The following is a 13,558-nucleotide window of genomic DNA, read 5'->3' as shown; positions in this document are numbered from 1 at the left end:
AGGAGTTGTTTTACAGATTTTTATAACTAGCAGAAGACGAGGAGCCACTGAGTATCATCAAGAATTTTCAGCATATTTAATTTTCATTTATAAACCATTTTGGCAGCAGCTTTTATAAAGCTTCTTGCACTTTATAAAGAATAAATTTCCCTAGACAATCTTTTCTGTCCATTCCTAATGATAAGTGAATATGGAAATTTATTTTTAGGGCAAACGTGAAGATGGGTATAAATAAATAAGTCGTATTTATGGATCATACTGTAAATTCAAAAGAACAATCTAATCCAGTGAGAGTTCTACAAGGTATTCTGTCCTATGTCTTGTTACTGGCAAGCCCCCTGGTGCTAAAACAGCTTTCTATGGAATTGCTACTGTATGTAACTGCAGCTTTTGATTAACAAAATACAACTACTGCAATTCATCATTCCTTCCCGAAGGTACAGCTGGTATTGACAGGATCCCTCTTGTTAACTTGTCACAGACCAGTTTACAGTATGCATTTGTCAGCAAAAGAAAGACTCACCCCCAGAGCTGTCTTGGTTCTCCAGTCCTTCTGCATTATGGACGTGTATCTGAGTGACTAGCTGTGGATAGCCTAAGAATGAACTCCAGCACTTTACATTTGGCTTATCCAGCACCAGCTCGCTGAAGAGACAGAAAGACCAGCAGAGCACAACTTAAAACCCTCTATTTAGCTCTGTCATTAACATAAAGTATCCAATTGGGCTTGTTTAAGCTCAAACAGGTCTAGAGAAAAGACTTATAGAATGCAACTAAGCTGAAATTGTTTGTGATTAACCATTGATTTGTAAACTATAATAAATTTAAATAGTTTTAAGAATATTTTTTACTAAATAGTAAGCTTACTGTACTATTTTAATGTAAAGAGAAGATTATTATTATTAGTCAAAGTTTTTATTAGTAATGACAATATGTAAGATTTACATAATTCTCTTTGAAATATAGACATGCACACAGAACAAATTGGAATGAAGTAAAGATGAGACTGAAAAGTAGGCATAAAGGTTACCTGCATCCGGAATCTACATCTGTGTAGATTCTTAGCATGAAGTCTCCCAGAATTCCTGGTGTAAATGTTGTTGGTATAATGATATAACGGCCTTGAGGAAGATTTTTCCTCATAAAAACGGTCCGGGCATTGATGTAAGTTGAAGTAGCAATGACCTGCTGTGTGATGATTTTGTGCATGCGATACTTCCTATTCAGTTCCACCTTTTAAAAAAGCGAAAAATACAATGACTTCTTAAGGGAAATTCTCAACAAAAAATCCAGTTCAATTTCAGACTGGAGTCAGTAGATCTCAAAGTTTGATTTAGATCTGAGGATGAGGTGGCATTGTGGATGATATTTACTATATAAAGAAATTAAAAATTAAAACCCTTCTATCATTTTTCCATAATACTGCAACACTATGCTGGCACTATGCTGTCATGCTACTATCCATGAGGCCATCAGTATTCATTTGAAAATGAAGAAGACAGGTACATGGGATTATTATATTAAGAACATTAGACATTAGACATGTTGTAAAGGTGAGGAAAGCATCCTTACTCTGAATTATTAATTGATCCAAGGATCTCATCCAGCTGTTTTTTGATACAAGTCAGGGTATTGGTTATTGGGTAACTTGTTCTGAACTTTAATAACCCTTTGTAAGAAACGTCCCAGTTTTCAGTTTATGTCCTAAGGTTTGTTTCCCTGTCAATTCTAAAGAAGTCCATTGGTGTTACTTTGAGGATTTTTAATATTTGAATCAGGTCACCCCATAGTCTTCTATGTTCAAGGCTTGAAAGATTCAATTCTTTTAGCCTGTTAATATAGCATATTACATCAAGACTGGGAATGTCTTAATCATCTTGAAAATCATTTCTCAATAATGTATTGCATAATTTAAAATAACAATAACATCCCTCATTTAAATTATACTTTTAACAATCTTATCTTTGTTTGCCCCTTTATTGTGTTCTCAAATTTAGAAAATGTTCAATATGTGACGTCATTTGTATGTGTTTATATTAAAAAGCCAGTAAAAACACCCAATATACTGCCAAATAGAAAACAGATACACATTTTCTTAAGGAGACTTTTCCTTGTCTGAATTTTTTTTCCAGTATGTTTCATATATTAAATAAATGGAAAAGCACCACTAGAGCTGTCTTGAGTTTTCTGAGTTGATACTTGTTACCAACTCAGAAATTTAACCACACAGTTAAATGTATTGCGTCCTTTCTCTTTTCCACATGGTTATAACTCTGTCAATTAATAGCCGCCAACCAATTGAACGTGCTGTCCCCAAGGCTTGTCACTAGTCATTGTTGCTTTGATCCAGAGTGCAGGAGTTCTATGTGTCAGCTCTACTCATATTAATGGAAATTGTTCCATCAATGATTTCTGGAAATGGTCAGGATTCAGTCCATTGCCCGATTGCAGGGTATATTTTAAATTTACTTCTCACTAAACAAATTAAGCTACAATTGTCCATTTTTTTAAATGGAACTTTTATCTCAATCATAACCTAGTCTCAAAAAGGTCTCTGCTTTATTTTAAAATAAATTAAATTAGACTGAATGACCCTGTCAGCTCCATTACTGCTTTGTTTGACTGGTCAGTGAAAAAATAGGATGGAAAGCACATTAAAACAACACTATCTTTGCCAGATTATTTTGCAGTGATTAATGCCAAATCAATTTCTGTCTAATATTACAAGGATCCAAAGTCAGCCTCACCCATTCTGTAAATAACTTAGGACCTGACATACAGTAGGTTACTGCTCAGATGAGGACTTCAATGAGGCTACCCCTTGATTTCTGAATATTTTAGCCTTGTACCTTGAATATGACAAAGCCAATAGTGAGGTTCTCCCCTTGACCAATTCTTCTGTGCATTTTCATGTCCCGCTGCTGAAGGGAAATCAAGACTTCATCCTCTGACTTTGAAATGTCGAACACATACTGTGGAGAACAGATAATAGCAACAATGCAGATTTGATCAGGTCATTCATTTAATTAGCTTGGCTAATCATTATAGATAAATACTTTATCACATGATACACACAATATGATATGTAAGCGTCCAATATACCAGTAATCAAATTAATACAGCATGCTTTTCATTGTATGATAGCCCACTCTTGCTAGTAACCCTCTTAGTAGTCTTATTTTTTTAGATTTAAATATTTAGATTTTTTAGAACTTCCTCCACTTCCATAAGTTATATTAAAACTGTCAAACTTCCTACCAGTTCTACATTTTTATTCTTTGTACTGAGCCTTCAACAGTATATTAGTGCATGAAGTATTTGGCCTTTGCCTATAAGCACTTGTCTGGTGTCAGAGGGGCAACTTCTTCAGGGCTTTTAGGGTGTAATAAGACTTCCATAATATTTGATTTAAAGTGAATGGTAACTTCACATGGTGATAAATGTACAAACTCCTGCAATGGGTTACCTGTGGGTTTTGCAGGAACGTTTCCCTGTGGTTCATGCATCCTCCACTGCGGTTGAGGAGGGGATCAGCATTTTTGGCCCAGCTCCCTTTAAATATTGCTTCATGCCAAGTTTTATGAATGCTCAGAAGGGAGGTGTTTATAATGCGACACACATCCACGTCAGTGAAATACTTACACCAGTCATCAAATGACATCCTGTGGGAAAGTTGAAACCATCAACATGTCTCCATTGTCATTGAAGCCATTAAACTACGTCTTTTACACAAACTGCTAAATATGGTGTAGCAGGAAGGGCAAAACTTGATGTGCTCAATCTGAAACATTGCGAATCACTGTAAAGACATTTACAGACCTATTTCTAAATACATTCCCCGAAGACACTCAGTTTTTCCATTCAGCCTGAGAAATTAAATTACCATGACTGCTTTTAACGAGAAATCAAGCTGTGAAAAATAGCCGGAAACACATCACAGACCATTAGACAATACTAGTGCTGAAGAGCTAGTACAAAAATTCAGACTACCTTCAGCCAGTATCTCATCAGCCACTCCTTCTTATTAATGATTAATAGTTTCAATGTAATAGTTGCTGGACTTTTAAGGCTTTGTTTCCAGTTAAATTAATAAAGATAAACTGTATATTGTATGATAATGCTTACCAGAATTCCCCATCATCCTCAACTGTAATTCCCATTGCTTCCCTTTCACTGCTGCCTACTTTCTCCCACTCTTTAGAGCTGGAAAGGCACAGAAGAAAATCAGCCTCTGGAACAAGGGTTTAGATATACTGTATGTACACATTCTTAAGAATGACTTAATGTGAAGGAGGACTGTAACATGTATTCCTTTCAGATTCATTGTTCAACTGTCTAAAGCAAAATTAATGTAAATGGCATTAGTTGAAAAAAAAGTTTTACTTTAAGTACAGTACTTCATACATATGACAATAAATATGTAGGATTTGCAAAATATTGCAACCAAATTAAGTTTGTTTATATATAGGTATAAATCTACACATTATGTGTGTGTCTGTATAGAGTATGTATTAATGATATAAATACTACTACACTTAGTTCACGATAAGTTTAGGAATCCCAAAGGAAATACAAGACTGACAAAATTCAAGAACCAAAACTCTGCAAACACCTGGAAACACTTTCTTTGTAGGTATTATTTTTACTTTATGCAACATCTACGTAATTAATAGGAGCAGGTCACTTAGCTCTTTTTATTATCCTTCCTAATGAAGCTCCCATTTTGGGACCTAACTCACAGCATTTACAAAATTATCCCAATGGACTTCCTCAAGTGTAAAACACAGATCAGAGGATATTAAGCTGATAACTGGTGGAGCTTCTTTACACAAAGGGCTGTTCCAGTCTTACACAAAGGACAGACTGGAACGTGCTACATAGATATTCTGTCAAAGCAACATGTCAAGAAATGGCTGGATGAGAACCTCAGATAACTCAGGCACTAGTAATCTACTGTGAGATATATGAGCCTCCTGTTATTTATAATATTTCTATGTATCTCACAAAAACGTACTGTAAGTCTTTACACAACATTGTAGAATGTTTTTCTAACATTAAAACTATGCTTTACAATAACTTTTACAAAAACCGCCACAAATATTGCAGAATATGCTTTATATGGAAAATAATTACATTGCAGGTACTGCACCATGATTGCCAATCTTATCATTTATTCAATGTTTCCTTCTAAACAGTTTATGGTGAGCTTCGTATGCTTATATTAGTGAGAACAGGTGTTTGTTCTCTTCATAAATTCCTGCTTCGTCACATTTTTTGCATGTTATGATTGTGTTCCATAGTATTTGCAGATCATAAACAAACTTTGAAATTGTGCAAGACTATTCCAATTATAACAAGTCTTTCCCACATTGTCTACATGCCTTTGTGTTTTATTTGGGTATAAAAATGTCAGCAGTAAAACACAAGACCTTGTTTGGCATATTACTCATTTTTATGTAATATCAAGAGCACCCCTTTTGAATGTTTTCCATAGTAATGTTGTTTTAATATGTTTTTAATACACTAAACTTGGTTTCTCAGAACATTGGTTCTTTGTTGTACCATCTTTTCACTAATATTCTTACAAATGTAAGATTACAGTTCCTTCCTGAACTATGCTATAATAAAACAGTTTTCTATGTCAGACTCATACAAACTCTACAGTATATTGTAAACATTATGTTCCTCATTAGAGCTCTATAAACACATACATGCACAGACTCATACAGTATTTATACTGTATGTATGAGTATCTACAGTAACTCACTGTAGCTTACGGTAGCAAAAATGGGACACGTTTAAAAATAAAATGAAACTGGTATGTTTTTTACACACCTGTCACTCCAAGTGCCATTCCATTCTGTCTTACCCCATGGGTTCCTCATTCGAATCATGAAGATCTTTTCAGCTCTGAAGAAGGTCATCAACCCATGACCAAGCCGAACTTTCCTCACCCCTGTCACTGAGTAGGCGTGACCCTTCACTAATCCACAGCTCATCCGGGCCTCCAGCTCTGAAGGTGAAGTGGCCTGTGAGCAACATATAGTATAGACATCACAAGAGGTTGACTGGGCAGACATACAGCATTTTTTCCAGTTTGGCCAGACTGGTAAACAACCCCACATGAACCCAACCAGTTAGTAATGTCAGTTTGAGTTAAGGATACGCAAATTGGTGCCTTGTTAAATTCCATTCATGCTTACTCATGGTTTATAAGCTTAAATATATTTACTCTAATCTTTTATGATGTCATGCTGATAATGGGCCCAAAACCAAGCTCACACAATTTACTGTAGCATTATGATTTAGTAGTATCTACTGAACATAAGCTGTGACTGCATAACTTCTTGAATTCTTCAAGCTTTGGTGCTTTTAAGCCCCGCGATTTATGTAAATAACATTATTAGATGAAATTGCCTTTTTTTATTTTTGTCTTTCCACAGTTGGCAACAGTTATTTGCAATGAAAACTGAGATGGCACTATGTTAACGTGGCTGGTGCCTTTCAATTCCTTTTTATTGCTCATTCCAAGACAAACATCTGTTTTCTATTAAACTGATGTGGTGTCACTTACAACATATCACACTAATTGTTACTAAGTCTCACAACATTAAAAAAGTTAAATGAAAAAAAGCAAATTACTGATTACTCAGGGAACTCTAAAGCAAGAGCATTTGATCATTATAAATCTTAATGAAAATATTGCAGCATTTTGTAATATTTCCTACATAAAGAAAGCATTCCTCTTTGGAAACTCAATAAAAAATGTGCTTGTATGTCCCAAAGTAAAAAGAAGCAAGACCAAACTGCATTCCTTATGACCATAGTTACTTCTACCTGATGTCAAAGTACCTTTTTATTATTCAAATTCTGTAGTTTCTTTTCCTAAAAAATATCTTTTAAGGACATAGAAGAAAATTCCAAACAATTGTATGAGGGGTGTAAAGTGAAATGATGTCAATTTCACCGTATTTCACTTTAACAGCACTGTACAGTATGTACAGTAGATGTTAAGAATATGCATTTATATACAGTATACAGTATGGAGTGTAACGGGTGAGTACTCCAGTGTTTATACTTTATCTGGATATGTGGATGCATGGGATAATTCTGTCTTTATGGAGGTAAATTTACTTGTGAGTTTGAAATGCATGTGTAAGTATCCCACTTAGTAAACTAAGGAAGAATTGCAGGGTGGATAATTACAGTATACACGAATGATCGAAGTTCTGTGTCGAGGTTTTCAGTAAACTATTAAAGACTGTTTCCAACTGCAAATATGTCCCCTTAGGAATACAGAAATAAAGTTTTTGTAATGCAAAAAAGAGTGTCTAAGCTAGAGATGATAAAGTTTAGGTAGGCCAAAGTTTAGCAAAACTATAAGCAGTGGCAGTAAACAACTGCCAGCAGGAAAGGGATAACTTACAGAGATAGAAAACTACTAATAACCGTACAGATCATAATGGCTGCAGATGATTTTTTAAATTTTGTATGTAGAGAAAATATATATCTTATAAATATTTATATATTGGATAAGTATACAGTATATCAAAATCTCTGTTGATTGAATTACTAATTTTGAAAAAAAATTTAAACGATCCAATCAACTAGCACTTAATTGAATTACTGTGCACTTCCCATGAGAAGGTGAGAAAAAAAGAAAAAAAACACGAGGGGAAGAAGTAATCATTCCTTCAGCCAGAAACAGAAATAATTTAGAAGAAAAGTTTAGTTTACTGCTAAATCTTGATAACTGTTAAAGGAAATTCAGTGAGCATACTTTTATGTATTGAGTAAGAATCACAGCTGTGACAGGACACCTGTAGTCAGGGCCATAGGAAAAATGTTTGCAAGACAGCTGTCAAAAAATAACTGGCTTGTTTAACAGGGTCTATGGAAAGCTTACACCACTTAGGAAATCAAAAGAAGGAGGCATAGAAGTGAAGCTAATGTGTGAATGAGGAGCTGGAGTGTCCAGAGAGTGAGAAAGCATAGGCAGGAGAACAGCTGGGGTCATGTGCAATCCACACATTTCTCAGCACACAGAGATGCTCCAAGTAGGATGCTAGATCCTGTGGACAAATAAGATTCCTGCTAGGGCTGAGGTAGGACTGTCAGGAAAGCAGGGGTTAGGAGAGACACGACTTCAGAAGCCAGAATGGCTCAGCAAGATTCTGTGACACTGAAAGCAAGACTGAAAAAAGTGAGATGCAATTACAGCTTGAATATCAGCAAGACAGAACGAGACTCAGTGAGGGCAAGAATGGGACAGATTATGGCACAGAGACAAGAATGAGACAGTGACAGCGAGAACAACAGTGAATCACAGCAAGGCAGAACGAGACTCAGCAACATTGAGATCTGTGTGACCAGTCAAGACCCTGCTAGAGTGCAACACTGAGACACAAGGAAGGGAGGAGAGAATGGGACTGATGCCAAGCCAAGGGATGCCAACAAGAGAGAGCTGGCTCTGGTAGTGAATATTCTAGATATGCCTTCCCATCCCTTTAACTTTGGTATGGTACTTAGTTAGGTTGGCTGATAATTGCCAATAGCAAACTGGGGGATGGTTGCAAAAGAAAGTAAATATGTAAGTACACTGTTGTTTCTGTTTCCTTGAGGGATTTAATTTCAAGTAATCTCTGTTTCTTATAATGAACATCTCTTTTCTTAAGTGCTGAAAATTAAACGTCTGCACACTTACATAATGTCTTGTGATAGCAAAATGCAAATTGGTTGGCATTAATAGTAATCACTGGATTACAGTAGTCTACCAAATTGTGATGTAATGAGGCTGAAGGCAATGTTGTCTAAAGAAAAACAGATTTACCTTAATGGAACAACTAATGAGGCCTTCCCTCTCGTGAACTTTCAGCAAATCTTCGAAGAGCTTCAGTTGTTCTGAGATTTCAGAGGCATATTTCCCAGCTACCAGGTCAATGGACTCTGTGACTGCACCTGTGAAATCCACCACTGCATCTGCAGTATTCCCTCCATCCAGAGACTCGTAACAACCAGACAGCCTAAAGATACAAACAAAATTTTGACAGCTAAGGGAATGCAATTTCGATCATCCATCCATTTTTTAACTTATCCAATATGGGGTCGCAGGGGAGCTGAAGCTTATCCTGGCAAGTAATGGGCACAAGGCAGAGTACACCCTGGACAGAATGCCAGTCCATCTCAGGGCAGACATACCAGACACATACATACTCACACCAGTTTTCCCAGAAACCAATCAACCTACCAGTAGGTCTTTCAAATGCATGAGCAAACTTGAGGTCCTGGAAGAAACCCACCTGAACGTGGGGAGAACATACAACTCCATGCAGATAGCACCCCAGCTCTGGAATTGAACCCAGGGCCCCAGCACTGCAAGGCAGCAAAGCCAACCACTGTGCTGCTGTGCTCTTCTGAATGAAACTGAATGAAATCTGGGACCATCAATACGTGTTATTTTTTTATTAAATGTAAAATTAATTTGAAATCACAAATTATTTTAAGACTCTGCTTATGTGACCATCACGGTTCGTGCCCTCCACCACCCGTTCCGTCCCACAGCACCTGGGGCGTGAACCCAGGTCTCCGGCGTAACGCAACAGGGAACCAGCCGCATGAGCTAAAGGAGACCTCCCTCAGCCCAGGCAACCTCAGCCGAGGTCCCTGCTACGCGCAGTGAGGGCGATGACGTCACCGTATCCGAACTAGCTCCGCTACACTTATAGCAGTAACTCCTTTAAACATTCAAACAAACTTCTCATATAAACACACCCACCTGTCTGATCCATTTATTACTGAACATTTTTCACACTGAACTGTCTTACTAAACAGGGTTAGCTGATATCACTGCAAACTTGTGCGCACCCAACAGGTCACTGGCATCGACATTCCTTCGAAAGTCAAGAACACACCTCCTGACTAATACCTCCCACCATATTGAAACACTACAATGTCATACAAAGTTTATGTAAATATGGGGAGGAACTGCTCACTTTGCATAGGCTTTCTCAAGCAGGGCGCTCCAGAACTCATTGCGTGCTTTCGAGTGGCAGTAAATTAGTTGGCCATTTATGGTTGGCAGACGGTCATCGATAACGACATCAATCCACTCGCCAAAGATCCAGAACTGGAAGTGAAAGATCCCGGCATAATTCTCAGGATGCTTTGGGTCCCATTCCTGTTCCTTCCAGTCTGGTATTACCTAAGAATATTGAAGAAATATGTAAGAGGTTACCTCATGGTTTCTTATGAGAGTGAAGAAATGTGAAGGTATGAACATACAGTTCTAATGAAAGCATTTCAGTTAGGACAATTATAAAGCTTGTTTCATATTCCACAAAAACTCTGAACAGTCATAGAGCATGAGGAGAAAAATAAAAAAGAGTTTCCTGTTGCCTATTATTCTGAATATGTTATCATGATTGGACCCTTGTATCCGATATCATTCCCATCTATTGTAAGAACACAAAACAGATGCAAGTTAAAGATTGCTGATTTTTTTCTGGAAGCAGACAGTCATGGACAAGGACCAGGAATGAGAGTGATTTGAAGTGAAATGCAGCTGTTGAAACAGACTGATGTGACAGCAAGCGTAGCCTGTGGTCTTTCCTTTTTAAGAACATGAAGGCGCCTCTTCAGGCAGTGCCTTCTTATGCTCCAAGCAAAGCAAACAGTGATGGTGCAATAAATGAGAAAGAAATACTGTATTTAACTTCCTGCAGGCAGAGTGCAGGGTGTTTTCTTTCAAGACAAGAGCTGACACTTGAGTGACAAGCAGCAATGTAACCTGACCACTTGTCTTCTGCATGACTTCATGTTTTATTTGTGTAGTAAAATTAGACATACTATACAGTCTATGTGCAAAGACAAAGCCAGAAATGTACAGTATAGCCTCCTAGACAAAGTTTGCACAATGAAGGACATGTACAGTAGTGCATTGAAGGTTAATGCCACATTCTTATATTACAGAATAATACAGCACTGTATTTTGCCATAAAAAGTATTCACCCCCTGCTTATAATATTATATTTTGATGAAAAACAATGAATATTAATGAATATTTTTTTTGCAGATTCATTATGGTAATAATCAAGCTGAAAACTGTCATATCAGGTATGTGAACAATATTGAAAGTAATATACAAAGTGAAATCTATTAACTGCATAACCTATTAGGTCAGCACTTGGTGGAAAACCCATTAGCAGTATTATTGCTGTTAAAACTTTTGGGCAGATTTGTACCAGCCTTGTACAGTAGGATGGTTTAATATGTCCATTTTCTTAGCAAATTTGCTCCAGTTCTGATGAGTTTATTGTGGTTAGGTTTTCCTTTTGAGTTCAGCATATCTCAGACCATTGATTTTTCCTTCAGCCCTGACAAGCTTGCCCTTGTTTGCTGATGAGAAGCATGTTTTTTACATAATGCTGCCACTACTATTCTGACTCGGTGATGCACTGTGTTAGGCTTGTTGTAACACTTTGCATTTAAATCAAAAAGTTCAATTTTTAACTCATTTGACTATAAATCCAGACACTTACTGTATCTTCAGTATATCTCTGGGTTTTGAGTACTGTATATCTATAGATATTAGTTTTCAAATTAGTTTTTTTTAGTGAAGACTTTTTCCTTGCCACTCACAGACCAATTTTGTTTAGGGACTAGGATATTCTTAGTATATGAAAAATGTCAGACATAGAACTTTGCAGTTTTTTCTTAGTCACTTTTGGCATCATCAGGTAGTCCTAACCACATTCCTGCTTGCACAGCTGCTAAAGTTGAAGGGTAGTGTTGGAATGTAGGTCTGATCTATGTAATGTCAAGGTAGTACAGTATGTTGCATATTCTACTTCTTAATGATGGACTTCACTCTACTCAAAGGGATAAGTAAACTTTTTATAATTTATGCCTCTACCTAATTTTATCCCTGTTTTGATCTGAAAGCTCAAAGCTCCTTGGCCTTCATGGTCAATTTGTTTTAGCACTCTTGTGTATGAGTTGTGAATGGAAAAATTAACCCTTTGAAATTGTGATTTTAAAAATAAAGTACTGTATGTCAAAGTCTTTTTGCAAGTTTGATGATTACTGTATATGCTCAGACAAAAAAGAAACTTTGCAAGGGGGTTTATACTTTTGCAAGGCACTTTGACAATTGTATACATTGTATTAGACATAAACTCAGAGCATTTGTAGCATAAGCCAAGTATACAGAAGATACAGAGGCCTACAAAAGCATTGGAATCACAGCTCAAGTTCTCTTCCCTCTGATGGAAGGATTACTTTACTAATTCTGGTTTGGCATTGGTTCTAAAAGGAGGAATGCTTTGTTGATTATAGAAATTTGATAAAGTGTCTGTCTATTTAAGAAACATTTTAGAAATAATTATCCAAACATATTTCTTTCTGGGAGTGGTCTTACAGTACATCTCAACAAGAAGTAATCTTGAAAACTCTAGATCATTGACACAGTGACTATATACAGTATTCATATAGTGCATCTGTGAAATTGTACAGCATCTGTTTCTGCCCCTTTTCCAGGCAGTAAGGTAGCAAGAATATTTGTAGGTACTTTATACTACACAAGAACACAACTACTGTATATTATCTGTGTGGATTTAATTTGTTTTTAACTAATCGTAAATGAGGTCACTCTTGGAAATCCAGTGCTAGAGTACTATAGAATAACCTATTTTATTAATAATAGGATGCCATTCAAAGCTTTTTGCTTGCATTAATCATCGTTTCAAGTATATTGCAGCTAACTTTCAAAAAAGTATGGTGGAAAACTGAACCTTCAAACCTTCAAAATTGAACTTCAGAATTGTTTGTTTTCCCACTGCCCTATAAATTATTCTATTCTAATTTAGGTTCAAACTTTAAACATTTGAAAAATCAGAAGCAAATTTTGTACTAGAGCAAAATCCGCTTGCCTTCTATGGGTAAGCATGTTTTGCACATTTCTAGTTCTTATGGGAAAATGTTGAACTTTACAATTGTGAAAGTTTTAACGTATTAATCATTATATACTGTACACAGCTAGTGCCAAAATTGATGCAAGACATCTCCTAATAAAAATAAGCAACCTTACGCAATATATTCTTATATTATATACAACCTAACCTATTAACCTGTTTAAACATGAAGTCTAAACTGAACTGTGACTAAATATCACATTATTTTTTGTTCCTGTGAGCCATTTCACTTAACATGAGGAAAAATATCCTCAGCTATTTATCTGTTCATTTAGATATACAGCAGAAATAACAGAAAAATAGAATGCTGTAAACACATTTTGTATACCTTTTCTGATGATTTGCTTGTACTTTCTGTTGCTTTTTGATAACTTTTTGTATGTACATAATTAACTGTGATTTTCTTTTTTTTTTTGCTTGGCTTGAACATTATACAGCTTCAGACAGTATCCTTTAAAATTAGGAGTCAGGAAGTGTCTGATGCCATTGCATTTACTAAGTTGTTTTGCGTAAATACAGCTTTTATGCAGAATCTATTGTACATACAGTACTGGAAAATGACATTGGAGACAACATTTTAAAATTATTTT

General features: G+C 36.2%; 1 protein-coding gene across 1 annotated transcript in view; it reads right to left on the bottom strand.

Annotated features, from left to right (window-relative positions):
* The window catches only part of LOC148828513 (calpain-5-like), a 38,902-nt gene that overhangs the window by 1,775 nt on the left and 23,569 nt on the right, over positions 1 to 13,558 (bottom strand). The window contains exons 4-11 of the mRNA XM_088925369.1: positions 9,993 to 10,201; positions 8,831 to 9,023; positions 5,836 to 6,029; positions 4,126 to 4,203; positions 3,467 to 3,662; positions 2,850 to 2,972; positions 1,031 to 1,233; positions 524 to 645 (exon numbers count right to left, since the gene is read on the bottom strand). Of these exons, the coding sequence (XP_088781495.1) occupies positions 524 to 645; positions 1,031 to 1,233; positions 2,850 to 2,972; positions 3,467 to 3,662; positions 4,126 to 4,203; positions 5,836 to 6,029; positions 8,831 to 9,023; positions 9,993 to 10,201 (1,318 nt within the window). The remainder of the gene's footprint in view (positions 1 to 523; positions 646 to 1,030; positions 1,234 to 2,849; positions 2,973 to 3,466; positions 3,663 to 4,125; positions 4,204 to 5,835; positions 6,030 to 8,830; positions 9,024 to 9,992; positions 10,202 to 13,558) is intronic.

This window comes from Atractosteus spatula, chromosome 9 (assembly GCF_055471065.1).
Source record: "Atractosteus spatula isolate fAtrSpa1 chromosome 9, fAtrSpa1.hap1, whole genome shotgun sequence".
NCBI classification, from domain to species: Eukaryota; Metazoa; Chordata; class Actinopteri; order Semionotiformes; family Lepisosteidae; genus Atractosteus; species Atractosteus spatula.
Note: the sequence above shows the minus strand (reverse complement) of the source record. Positions and strands in the feature narration are given on the sequence as shown.